The 13,249-nt window shown below is 40.0% G+C and overlaps 1 protein-coding gene across 5 annotated transcripts in view; it reads left to right on the top strand.

Moving 5' to 3' along the window:
- The window catches only part of LOC117938592 (anoctamin-4-like), an 85,338-nt gene extending 72,469 nt beyond the window's left edge, over positions 1-12,869 (top strand). For 4 of the 5 annotated variants that reach the window (XM_034863263.1, XM_034863260.1, XM_034863262.1 and 1 more), the window contains 9 exons: positions 732-789; positions 3,153-3,250; positions 3,460-3,602; positions 5,602-5,754; positions 5,848-5,995; positions 6,813-6,932; positions 8,802-8,907; positions 10,786-10,989; positions 12,226-12,869. In XM_034863263.1, the coding sequence (XP_034719154.1) occupies positions 732-789; positions 3,153-3,250; positions 3,460-3,602; positions 5,602-5,754; positions 5,848-5,995; positions 6,813-6,932; positions 8,802-8,907; positions 10,786-10,977 (1,018 nt within the window). In that variant the 3' untranslated portion in view covers positions 10,978-10,989; positions 12,226-12,869. Of the gene's footprint in view, positions 1-731; positions 790-3,152; positions 3,251-3,459; positions 3,603-5,601; positions 5,755-5,847; positions 5,996-6,812; positions 6,933-8,801; positions 8,908-10,785; positions 11,233-12,225 lie in introns of those variants that run through there. The other variant, XM_034863261.1, reaches the window with a different exon arrangement.
- The last annotated feature ends 380 nt before the right edge of the window (positions 12,870-13,249 follow it).

Raw genomic sequence — 13,249 nt, 5'->3', positions numbered from 1 at the left:
GTCCCCTAATACTGTATCTGAAGTCTCTTTTATATAGGCCTTAGTGGTCCCCTAATACTGTATTTGATGTCTCTTTTATATAGACCTTAGTGGTTCTCTAATACTGTATCTTAAGTCTCTTTTATATAGACCTTAGTGGTCCCCAAATACTATATCTGAAGTCTCTTTTATATAGACCTTACTGGTCCTCTAATAATGTATCTGAAGTCTCTTTTATATAGACCTTGGTGGTCCCCTAATACTGTATCTGAAGTCTCTTTTGTATAGGCCTTAGTGGTCCCCTAATACTGTATTTGATGTCTCTTTTATATAGACCTTCGTGGTCCCCTAATACTTTATTTGAAGTCTCTTTTATATAGACCTTAGTGGTCCTCTAAAACCATATCTGAAGTCTATTTCCCAATATTCAGCCTTGGTGCAGAATTCCAGCCACTAGAGGCAGTCCCAAAATGAGCTCTGCTTAATCTTAGCCATTTCTCAGTCTGTAGCTTTGGAGGAGGAGAGGGGGGAAATTCTCTGGGTGGGCAAAGCAGAGGAAGGGGATGGGACCCATCAGAGCAGAATAGCCAGGGCTCGGTTTACACCTATCACCATTTCTAGCTACTGGGGGACCATCGGCAGGTCAAATTAATGTTAAAAAACCTCATAAAGTGACATTTTTGCATGATACTAAAGCTGCCATCTGACATAAAAATAACAAGTTTATTTAGTTTTCTTCCCTGTGTTGACAGATTTACAGGCCGGCCCGGTGCATATCTGCGCCTCATCAATCGCTGGAAACTGGAAGAAGTGAGTAATTACTTTGCGTTCCCACAGGGGAATAAAAGCAAAGCATTATCGATCTAAGTTTTCTTTTTCTAAATTGGACATTAAGCTATTATTGCATGCCCAATCACAGGCATTCAACCTCTCTCAGCAGTGAGCGTCGCTGCCAGCAGTACTTATGGAAACATGCAGAGAAAACACACTGATGTGGTCTGAGGGGACAAAAGGCCTGAGCTGGCACTTTAAGGTGCTGAGCTAATGTGTCCCCACTTGTTGTTTCCATGGCTGCTGAAATAGAAATGGAAAAAGTCTCTTTAATGGGACATGTACTGTACAAGTGCAGCCTCAGTCAGCATTCTGGGGCCATGCAGAAACACCATGGAGAGATTCGTGAAGCTGATAAAAGCTGCACGGATACATCTAAAAACAGTTCTTGCTTACAACAAAACATTTAATACTAAAGTCACGTTGGTGTTGAAGACCTGCGCTTGCTATCGTGCTTGCTTGCAAAAGTGCAGATGCAGTGCCAGTATAAGGCTTTATAGTAATGTTGGAAGGAAGAAAATGACATTTTAATTAGTTAAAAAAAGGACCCTTAATCAGGATTGTAAAACAATTCCATTTCAAATAAGAAATCGAATACAAGGCACACTTTAAAATGGATTATAAAAAAATGGAAATAATGATCAATAGATACACAGAAGCACAGTAGGATTTTAACATCAGAAAAACAACACATATACTCAAAAAAGCATTTACTAGATACTAAAAAACTTGATTTTGGTTAGTTGTTGATTAACACTGTTCTCCCACAATGCAATGCAAAAAGGAAATGAAGAAGCTGCTGACAGCTGCAAAACATTAAAACTCCTTCCAAATTCCTTGCGTGTTCTGTAAAATTTCATATGACAGTATTAATTGTATACAGGAGAGGACTGCATTGGGATTGGGATCCCGTGGGTCCCAGAGGGAGCGGCATTTTAAACCTTACAGCCTCCCAAAAACAGACCCAGGATTTAGGAGGGCTGCTCTTGATTAGTCCTGTAACCTGGTGCTTGTAGGTTTGCCTTGCTAGGTTTCAGAAATGCATACGGAGCATCACAAAAGAGGAAGATGGCAGTGCCTGTAGCGTGATTTATGCTTCTGCATTAAATCTACGCCGTACATAGGTACGTGGAGACACAGACTTAAGCCAGACCTCACGCCGTAGTCCATCGGCCGTGGCTTCGTAGCGCTGTATTTCCTCTGACTCATTTCCTGGTTCCGCTTCTCCAGAAACAGCATAAAATCAAGGAGAGGGTTAACTTTTCCTGCTACAGGTTTCCCACTGTGGTCAGAAAGAACAGCAGAGACACTTTGTTTCTCCTGGTATGACCATAGAGTCACTACTTGCTCCAAAGCCAATCGCCGTCACTCTCTCACTCGCTCTACCACACACTCCCGGCACACAGCAATGTAGTATTAACTTCAGGCCACTTACATAGGCTGAAGCCCTGCATTTCTATTATTTCCCTCGCCCTGCATTGATGCAAAAAATACATTTGCCAGTGATTATCTCAATTGCACATTACTCCAATGATGAAATAAATCCATGTCGTAGCCATTTTAAGTTTTATGTCAAACACTTAAGTAAAAGTACTAATTCTTCAAAGTTCAGTTCAGAAATCTTTAGAATAATATAAAAATCATGTTAGATTTATCAACAAATCAAAAAAAGAATCATTAGATTAATCAATAAGCGTTAGTGACAGCACATTCTACTTATTGCTGACAGGTACTGTATGCATGTCTTTATTAATACTACATAGTGAAGTAATGTTTTCCCTGCGGGACAGGAGAAACCTCAAGATAAACGTCCCACGCAGGGCTCTAGTACAGTACAGTAATTCAGTATGAACTATATACCAATCTCGTTAGTATACAGTTTGTGTACATGAACTCAGCATACCACTCTGTAATAACAGACAATGACACAACATGTGTGCAGTTGGATGTCTATAAAAGTACATTTTTGGAATGTCTCTGCCAATTAAAAATTCACAAATAGAAACAGTTTTTTTACAAACATGTATATACTTATTGTTTGGTTTTCCAACATCTGTTTTGAGCTGTTTCACCATCATTTGTAATGCATTGTAAGTTTTGCAGCTGTGAGTAGCACTGTGGGAGAATAGTGAATATCACCAGCACATTAATTATTGAGTATACCTAATTTTCTCACTTTCTGCGTAATACGCTAAGCAAATTTGAGTCACGGTAAGCGATGCTTACAGAACCTGTCAAAAGAATAATGAGTTTTCTACAGCAATGCAGAGTGCCATTGTTACCTAGGGTTACAGTTGGATTTGACCTTATCTCTCTCTGTCTCTCTCCCCTTGTTGCTGCAGTGCCACCCCAGTGGTTGTCTCATTGACCTCTGTCTGCAGATGGGGATCATCATGGTGCTAAAACAGACCTGGAACAATTTCATGGAGCTCGGCTATCCGTGAGTATTTATTTTATTTTATGTTTTTTTTTTTTTACAAACTTCAAATGTCAGACATACCAAGATGTGTCTGACCAAATCACACAATTAACCGTTAAAAGAACTAAAAGCAAATATCCTCCGTCAGATATAGTGCCAGTTGACTGTTCTCCTGACTCCTGAGTAATAGATGAAATTAGATCCACTTGTTTGTTGTTTTGTTTTGCTAGGCTGATCCAGAACTGGTGGACCCGGCGGAGATTGAGGAGAGAGCACGGGCAGAACGCCAAGGCCAGCTTCCCACAGTGGGAGAGGGATTACAACCTACAGCCAATGAATGCTTACGGACTCTTTGATGAATACTTAGAAATGAGTATGTTGCATACATTTTCTTTACATGTTTAGCACACATAGTAAAAACCTGTACCCATAAAAGCGCCCTAACCTTAGAAATCAGGTATAAGGTTGTTCCATGCACTCCACGGCTTAAATCTACCATAGTACAAGTTTTTGAACAATATTTTCTTCCATTTGGTGACCCACCAGCTGCAGTGCCTGTTATGTAACCATGACACTGATTTGTTGTTGATTCAATTTAGGCTGGGAGCTTTTCCACATGCCCAAGGGCTGTACCGAATAGTCCCAAGCTTCAATCATAACATTGACATTTAATCTCTAAAAATCAGTAGCATATACAGATTAGGCTACACTAACAGTATTACTTTTTGTAGAGATTTTAGTGGTAGCTGCGTAGATTTGTTTCCGGCTTGTGATCCAAATATTTCAGATAACTCCAATGTTGTAAAGTGCAAAATGTATTGAGAAAAGATAGATGTTATCACGAAATATTCTGCATCAATCTATATTTGTTGGTGCATTGTAGCTCAGAAGAATCATAAAGTGATAAAACATCAGGGAAATTCTCTCTCACTCCACTCACACATAAAGGAAGAGAGCCCGCCTCTCCAGTTCAAACGGCCAATCGGGTCAGTAACCAGGTCAATAATTAGGTGTTGTACACCATTCAATGATTATCAGTCAGCCAACCAAATCAATTATTTGCCTTTGTTAATTGATGTAGGAACTATACATAAAGGAAATATAGAAAACCTAGTGTAAGTAAATGTCTATCTTTATTAAAAAAAAGGCTTAGCAAAGCCAAAATAGTGTTCATCCATCCAACCATCTTCATCCGCTTTTTTGGATGTTGGGTTGCGGGGGAGAAGCTGCAAACTTCTCTTTCCCATGCCACATCAACCAGCTCCGACTGGGGGATCCCGAGGCGTTCCCAGGACAGGTTGGTGCTAAATTCCCTCCACCTAGTCCTGGATCATCCCCTTCAGTCTTTCAAAAACAGCAAAAAACTCTCCTGCTGGCCCAACACAAAGGGAGGCAGCACCTGTGTTAAAGGGGCAGCCTAGCGGCAATCTAACATAGCAGCATAACTACATTCATGTAGCCAAATTGAGGATTAAGTTAGAGGATTTCAAAAACATATTTGGGGTAATGACGTCATATATTTGTGACTGAGTGGGTTATACTAAAAAGCTAAAGCTGCTTGTGATTGGAATAAACCATCATGTGTAATGTGAAGGGGGTAGCTTGTAGTGAAGAACCCACACTGAATTACCACTCAACTCTGTATTTTCCTTCAGTATTTTAGCGTCTTTTAGCTTATTTTTCTATTTTTTTTTCCAACTCGCAACTGCTTTTTTAGTTCACTGTCAATGCTATGAGCTGTTTTCAGATGCAGCAGGCCACTTTTTTCAACGAAATGGCTCTCATAAACCCACTGTCTGGCTAATCCACACAGCCATTCCCGGGATGGGAGAAAAACGTGCTCTGGTTTATTGGCATTTCTTTAAACCAATCACAATCGTCATGGGTGGGACTAAGCTCCGGACAGAGCAATGGTGCCTCTGCAAAATAGTCTCAGGAAAGAACTTGTTCTGGTGGAACATGGACATTCAAAGGTTGTTTTAGTTGTGCGAGAGAAAACTCCGATTGGACAGATAGTCTAGTTAGCTGTCTGGATTTACCCTGCAGAGATCTGAGGAGCAGTTAAAGGAACACGCCGACTTATTGGGACTTAAGCTCATTCACCGTATCTCCCAGAGTTAGACAAGACAAAACATACCCTTCTCATATCCGTGCATGCTGTAACTCTGTCTGACGGCCCCAGCATTAGCTTAGCCTAGCAAAGATCCTTCACGTAACTGGCTCCAACTATCTACTGCTCCCAGTAAGTGACTTAATAACGCCAACATGTTACTATTTACAAGAAAACTGAAGGTGACAGACATCCTTCCGAAATAAGGGAATTTCCGGGGCCACCTGAACAATCCCAGAAATGTTTTTTGTGTTTGTTTCAGTTCTACAGTTTGGCTTCACCACCATCTTTGTGGCAGCATTCCCTCTGGCCCCTCTCTTAGCGTTAATCAACAACGTCATCGAGATCCGTTTGGATGCCTACAAGTTTGTCACACAGTGGCGGCGACCTCTGCCCTCACAAGCCAAAGACATAGGTATATTAACTGTGTTGTACTTTTTTTTTTTCCTTCCTGTTTTATACAGTTCTTAGGTATAACGCCATGCCTAATTGTGTATGTTTGGGGCAGGGATCTGGTATGGCATTCTGGAGGGCATCGGCATCTTGTCCGTCATCACCAACGCCTTTGTCATCGCAGTTACCTCAGACTTCATTCCTCGCCTTGTTTACGCCTACAAGTATGGACCTTGTGCTGGTCAGGGTCGAGCAGGGGAGGGGTGAGTGAAGACTTAACAGTCCATTTGTTTTAGGGCAGTCAATGTTAGTCACCAACTAGATGGGCTCTCTGACCACGTAGACCATCGCCAAGGCCAATTCCCAGATTGCAATCAGTGTTTCCCCTTAATGTATTGCAAGCCTTGTGGCCCACTGGGCCTAAGTTGCCCCCCACCAGGTATAAGCCACTGGGGAATTATGTTTCATATATTTGAAGAAGTTTTTGAGACAATTGAAAAACTTTGACAAAGTCATATTTTAAATTCTCCACTTGGTTCTGACTTAACGTAGGGCCCTATTGAATCTGTTTTATAGATTTTTTAAATTCTTAATCTTTAAATTTCCGTCAAAGATTGTGTTATCACATCAATCAGCCGCTATCTTAATTATTCTGTCAGTCAAGGGCTGGTCCAAGCCGGGTCCTCGTGTAAATAAGAAAGCCACCAGGCTAAACAACTGTTCCGGGGGGAAACCCTGGTAATGTTAATTAAAAACAATAACGAGTGCTGGTATATTTTGGTGCAAAATAATCAAGTTTAATGGAAATCGGGCCAATATTTTTCCATAATCCTGCTGACGAACACACAGAACTATTGATTCTGGATATCATTTGTTATGTTGTGTGTGTGTGTGTGTGTGTGTGTGTGTCTGTCTGTCTGTCCGTCTGTCCACAGCTAATCTTGCATACTGTTGGACCCAGCAGCCTAGCAGCCGGGTTGAAATCTGCACTCTACTGTCTACTGAGTGCACTTTTCTAGTTTTGTTCCTGTTTCAGATACTGCGAGTGTTGAATAAACTTATTTCTTACATGTTCCGTAGGTGTATGTTGGGTTACGTCAACGCCAGTCTTTCAGTATTCCGGGTGTCTGACTTTGAGAGGAGATCACAGTACAGGACTAATGGCTCTGAGCTGTTTGGACAAGCTGTCGAGTTTTGCAGGTAGGGTGTGTGTGTGTGTGTGTGTGTGTGTGTGTACAGCAGCGTTCAGTGATCATCAAGCCCATGTTGTAAAATTTTAAAAAAATGCACTGTAAACTGTCACCAAATACTGTGTTTTTTCTGTTACCAAGCCACGATTACAGTGGCTAAGTGTTAAGCCTAAAAAAGAAAAAGGATTTAAAAGGATTTGGCTGCAAGCATTTGTGCAACCCAGGAAGGATTGCCTAGGCGTGTGTGTGCGTGTGCGTGTGTGTGTGTGTGTATGTGTGTGTTCATTTATCACTAACCCACACACAGGCTCTTACTGACTTCCACATAAAATCTATATAACATACACATGACAACCTCAAAATAAAAACTTATTTCATACACCAGTTATTTTGAAGCTTGATATGACATTTAATACAGGTTTTGCTGGTATCCATGCGTACAGATGGTGTCAGCACCCTGGGTTGAACTGATTTTTCTGTTGGTCGATGAATTATGACATGAGTCGATATCATGGGGGCTACCAGAGACGGTGTAGAATCCTAACTCAGAGTCATTTCAATAAGGAGAGGCATGTTTGCAGATCTGAAAATAAGGTTTATTGTATAGCTTAATTAAAATGTTCAAAGTCTTTGGCGATTAGACTCCATCGCGATACAGGTATTTTGTGGCCCGAAGACCAGACCGAAGGAGGCTCCGGACCGGCCAGCTGGAGTAGATGACTGGAGATGGAAGGGGGGGGGTTGCAGTCTTTGCCTGCAACGATAGCTGATGGCAAAGGGAGACACAGATTATTTAAAGCTGTGTTGTGACTCTGTAATTGGCCTTTGCAATTTGTGTATGATTCTGATTGGTTTAACAGGAAGTTGAAAGCCTCCAACAGCTGATTTGACTTAGGTAGGGCTTTGATTAAGAGTTAGGTCTTCTTGGAAGGATTTACGCTGAGCTACATTTCAATCAGGAGAGACTAGTTGCAGATATGCAATAGGTACACACAGCATGATAAAGTATACATTTCTTAGGATAACAGCTGAATTGATTTAGGAGTGCATTGATTAAAAGCCAGGTCTTCCTTTAAGACTTTACGCTGAGCTACATTTTCAGTATTGTTGTTGCGTGATTTTCACCACGGCCACGCCTCTTCAGGAGACTAGCGGCAGGTCATTAGTGTATGGATTCCAATGGGAGAAGGGAATATGAACTCAGATTATGAGTTTATTATTTCGCCCAATAGTCACCAAAGTAAATATTGGACCTATTTTTTTAAAAGCCACATATCTCATGAACATTACCACTAAACTGGTGTTCTTTTTAGACAGAAAATCAGGAGAAAATTAACTTTGTCTTGTTTTCTCTCAGGAACAAACTCTTGCAACATCTGGCAACATGGATGAACTATTGTCAACTGACATTCTCGAACGCCTTAACAAAACTAATTTGTAATGCTAAATCTGGCTTTAAGCTGCCTAAATATCTAATGCTAGCAAAAGAAAATATCAATAAATGATGAATCACATTATGCAAATAACACTTTCAAAAGAAACACGTTACACACCATAGAGGCAGGCTGAGATGGGGGCTCACGTGCTAGGAGATTTGTGCCGTAATGTGTAATGTAGTAATTTATTTTTGTTAAAATGGATTTTTATAAAATTGGTATCGCACAAAGTACTGTGCAGGAACCAGTATCAAAGTCACAAATTGGTATCGGTATCATACATTTTTTTGAGCGACACCCAGCCCTGTTTGGGATAGTGGAAGTGTGTCATACGAATGTTTCATACCATTGGAACAGCGTGTAATGCTCTGCCTTCAGTGATATAGAATTGCTGCTGTTACTACTTTAGGATGACCTTTCAACCCATGTGTTGTATCCACCAGGTATCGTGACTACAGGGAGCCTCCAGACTCTGCCGAGCCCTACGAATACACTCTACAGTTCTGGCACGTCCTGGCGGCCAGGCTTGCATTCATCATTGTGTTCGAGGTCAGTGTTTTTAATCTGGGACAAATGACACCAGACAGCAAGCTGGCTTTGGAAATGGAGTCTTTTGTATTGTTTTGTCAATGTTTCTTTTATCTTTCTATCTCCTGCCCATCTTCATCTTCAGTAACATTTTGCTTTGATTTCTTTACAGCTAATAAAGAGGTCTGCTGGTGTTGAAATGACCTCACTTTCTCTGTCAACACTTTTGTACCAAAGATGGATTTTACTTGATCAATGCATTTAATGTTTTGCTTTTACATTACATTCTCTGACAGAACTAATTAACACCCTCACTGATTTAACCCTCATGTTGTACTCGGGTCAAATTGACCCATTTTTTCTATATCAGTGTTCTTTTTAACAAAAATATAACATGATTGATTCCCCACAACGCTCTTTGGCAAGTACAAATCTCTACTTTCAATTTTATAGCATTTGAAAAAACAATTGAACTGGTTTTGAAATAGTATTGAGTTAAAGTTTACATATTCCAGTCTGTGACTATCCATCAACATACATTCCTTTAATTTTTGTCTAAATAATTCGTAATTTCTGCTTTTCTAACTCAAACATTAATTCCAAAAACTAGTTAAGTTAGTGTTGAAAAAATTTACTAACATTGAAAAAAAGTGTCAAAAATGTAGAAAAACGTAAGAAAAAGTTAAAAACATCGATAAAAAGCGCCAACAAAAGTGTTGATTTTTTTGGGGAGACAACATAATCGTTAAGGATTTAGTAAAGAAAACCACTATGAACTTTAGCTTTAGTTTTTTAGTTTAATGTCACATTTACTCAAGTTGACTCTCTTAGCAAATTGTTTTTGAGATCTCGATTTCCAGCTACACATCTTTGTTGCCGTCTTTGTGTAAATGACCTATCTTGTTTTCTTCCGGCGTTACACAGAGATTTTGTACTAGGGGGCTGGCAGGGTAGAGCCAGTTTAATGTCCAACTGATTCAGACATTTTCATTCTCAAAAACAACTCCTCCAGGTAATGTCCACTTCATTTTAGGGTTGCAGTACATGTGTGAAAGGTTTGAATCCATGTCTGTCAGTGAGGACACAGATTATTAGAGCTGCAAAGATTAATTGATAAATTGTCAACTATTAAATTAATGGCCAGCTGTTTCTTTAGTATTTTGTAGTTTTTTTCGTTCTTCTTCACTCGTGACAGTAAACTGAATATCTTTGAGTTGTGGACAAAACAAGACATTTGAAGACGTCATCATGGGCTTTGGGAAACACTGATCAACATTTTTTTCAATTTACTGATTATTAATTTAGAAAATATTAGACAGATTAATCAACAATGGCAGTACTCTTTTGATACATCAAAGTTTTTTTCAATATCGGAAATAAAGGAAGTTGAAATACGAGATGAAATAGTTTGGGAAAAGCGGCATAATCCATAAAAATAAATAAAAAATACAAAAAAATACAAAAGCTTCATAAAAAACTTAAAACCAGCTACTAGCTAACGGCTGGCTAACCGGCTGCCAAGTGTAATTTTAGCTAGCCTCACATGCAGAGATGTATCTGATGCTTGTGACATCCATTTTGGAACACCAGCGTTCAACGCAGACATTTAGGTGCCGCCAAAATATGCGTTGTCAATCATTACAGTACATACCGATCGATTAGGAACAGTTTCAGTGCCCAACTCAAGAAGGAAGCTGAAACTATGTTCAAATAATAACAATCCAACTCCCTTTCAAAGCAAGTGGATGACTAACCATTAACCAACTGTCTACATCTCACAGTGAGTGATACAATTCGGATTGTTTGGTGTTTCCCCCCTTATCACTCACTGGTATTTTATTTGTATTATTGTGGAGGCATGGCTCTGGCATTTGTAATAACATACTACTGTTTTTCCAGCATATGGTCTTTGCCATCAAAACCCTGATTGCGTACCTGATCCCCGACCTCCCCAAGGACCTGCGGGACAGAATGCGCCGAGAGAAATACCTGATCCAGGAGATGATGTACGAGGCCGAGTTGGAGAGACTGCAGAAGGAGAAAAACGAGAAGAAGAACAAAGACAGGGTCCAAAACAAGGAATGGCCCTGAATACACCAACTGGTACAGCCGAAGATTCAGAAACAGCTTGTACAGGAGATTTTTCAGCTCTGTTCATGACGTGTGGAGTTTGAGGTGCAGGATTTGCCCACTGTGCTAAACTCGGTTCTGGAAGCTATCAGAGTTTAGGCTAACGTTAGAAGCTCTGTCCTAAACCTTATCGGATTTGGTCGCTGTTACCAAAGATAGCGTTGTATTTTAACACCTCAATTAGTGCTCACCAAAATCATTTTCTCTTGTAAAATTTAAAATGAAAACATAGTGTTTAAATATGTGAATATGTTAAGCTCCTATGACTATTAGGACTTGCTAGCTTCACAGTACAAGTCAAGAGCAATTTAGTACAACTGAAGCAGGCATATAACTTAATGACTTATCATTCTTTTCCTGGGACATGCAGATTTAGCTCAGTGTCATGTACAGTGCATAATTAATGAATGATGATAAAAGTCAGCTGGAAAAGTTAAAAAGTTTAGCAGAGACAGGGTTTTTGTTTGAATTTGTGGAGACGTTTGCTTAATTTGCTAACTAGCTACATAGCAAATCAAATCCAAAAGGGACAAAATCGACGGTGGCTAGGAATGAGATGTCTGCTTTTGTCTCCCTCTTTCTAAAATCAATCATCATTTTTTTTTTAAACATTACTAAGAATTGTGCTTTTTAAATCTGCCCTTTTATCATTCTAAACTACATTAATGTGCCATGCCGGAGCAGAAAGCTTGTAGCAACGAGACGGTTAAGCTAACGGTTGAGACTGAATGAGTATGTTTAAAGATCTGTAGCAGGTTTTGCATTCTTGTTTTGGAATTATTCCCAACATTAAATCGCGGGATTTTTAAAGATTATTTTGTGGGGTTTTTTCGGCTTTATTTAATAGAACAGTTAGATGAGAAAGGGGTAAGACATGCAGGAAATTATCACAGGTCGGATTCAAACCCCAGATCTCTGCATAGAGGCATTATCTGAAAGAATATGTGCGCCTGAACCAACCTGGCCACACAAATCGAGGGATTTTCAAAAGGACTGAATTCATCTTAGAATAGTTAAAAAAATAGATTTTAAGATGCTGAAATCATGTTGGGACAAAGGAAAGTAACAAAAAACGGAAAAAGGAAAGTGTATATAGTTGTGCCTTTCAGAGTTGTTGCATCCTAAGACCTCAGCTGCAAAAAAAAAAGTGTAACGCTATACGTTTCCCAGTGTTAACAGGCCTTACCATATAGTTTCTCTTATTCCCAGGTTATCAGCTGGTGTTTGGTTTTCACTGCACAGTGGAGGAAGGAGAGGAGTGCTGGGTTTCCTGCATGATACCGGACCCTCATACCTTCCTCCTGCCATGTCAGACCAGCACCTCCTAGTGGACAATATATGAACTGCATCCAGCAGAGCCACACAGTGTACACAGGGCCCATCGTGTCTGCATTCACGACGGATGTCCTCTGGAACATTTGACTGTGGGTTTTGTTACGTTTTTCTTCTTCTCTCCAGTTTCTACCACTTTGGACTCTCAACAGCAGATGTCTTCAGATCCTAAATGTAGATTTCAAGCGAGACTAAAATCTTACAGACTTCTGGTTTTAGAGAGAAATAACCAACCAAGCTTAGTGAATGACAAGCCCTGTTTACATTTCTCCTCGTTTGAGGAGTTCACATATTGCTTTATTGTAAATAAAGATATTTAAATGAATGTCAGGCCATCCGCTCTGCTATAGTGTAGTGCAATAAAAAAAAGCTAGAGAATGCAATTTCTGGAGAGATTGCGGTGGGATTGCTGGCTGCTGAAAACCTGACTGATGGACAGTCACAAGCTAAACTCCATAACTTGAAAAGCTGGGCTACGTTGCTTCACGTATAGCAGGTAGCTGAACAGCATCGCTTAAAAACATGTCTGGGCGCTAAACTGCATCACTGGATTAACTTTGTATAAAGGAGCAGCTGAAGGATTATGAAGAGTTGGAATACTAAAAAAAGGCAAAATATAAAAGTAAGCAATGAAATGTATTGAAACAAGAGTTATAGTGTGAAGACCTATATGAGCTTGTATTGTATGCAGACTAATACAAACATAATCCCTCAATCATGAGCAGGGCCACACATTTGACGAGGCGATTAAGGCTGAATTTGCCTTTGTGTGTGTGTGTGTGTGTGTGTGTGCCTGTGTGTGTGTTTGCAGCCTCCACAGAGGTCAGAGAAGCAGGCTAATTAGCAAATCTCAATCAGCTGTGTGTCACCACCCGCATTTAAAGGTTGCCATGGTAATGGT

Source organism: Etheostoma cragini, chromosome 23 (assembly GCF_013103735.1).
Source record: "Etheostoma cragini isolate CJK2018 chromosome 23, CSU_Ecrag_1.0, whole genome shotgun sequence".
Lineage (NCBI taxonomy): Eukaryota > Metazoa > Chordata > Actinopteri > Perciformes > Percidae > Etheostoma > Etheostoma cragini.
The sequence above is the reverse complement of the archived record's forward strand: the minus strand, read 5'-3'. Positions and strand labels throughout refer to the sequence as shown.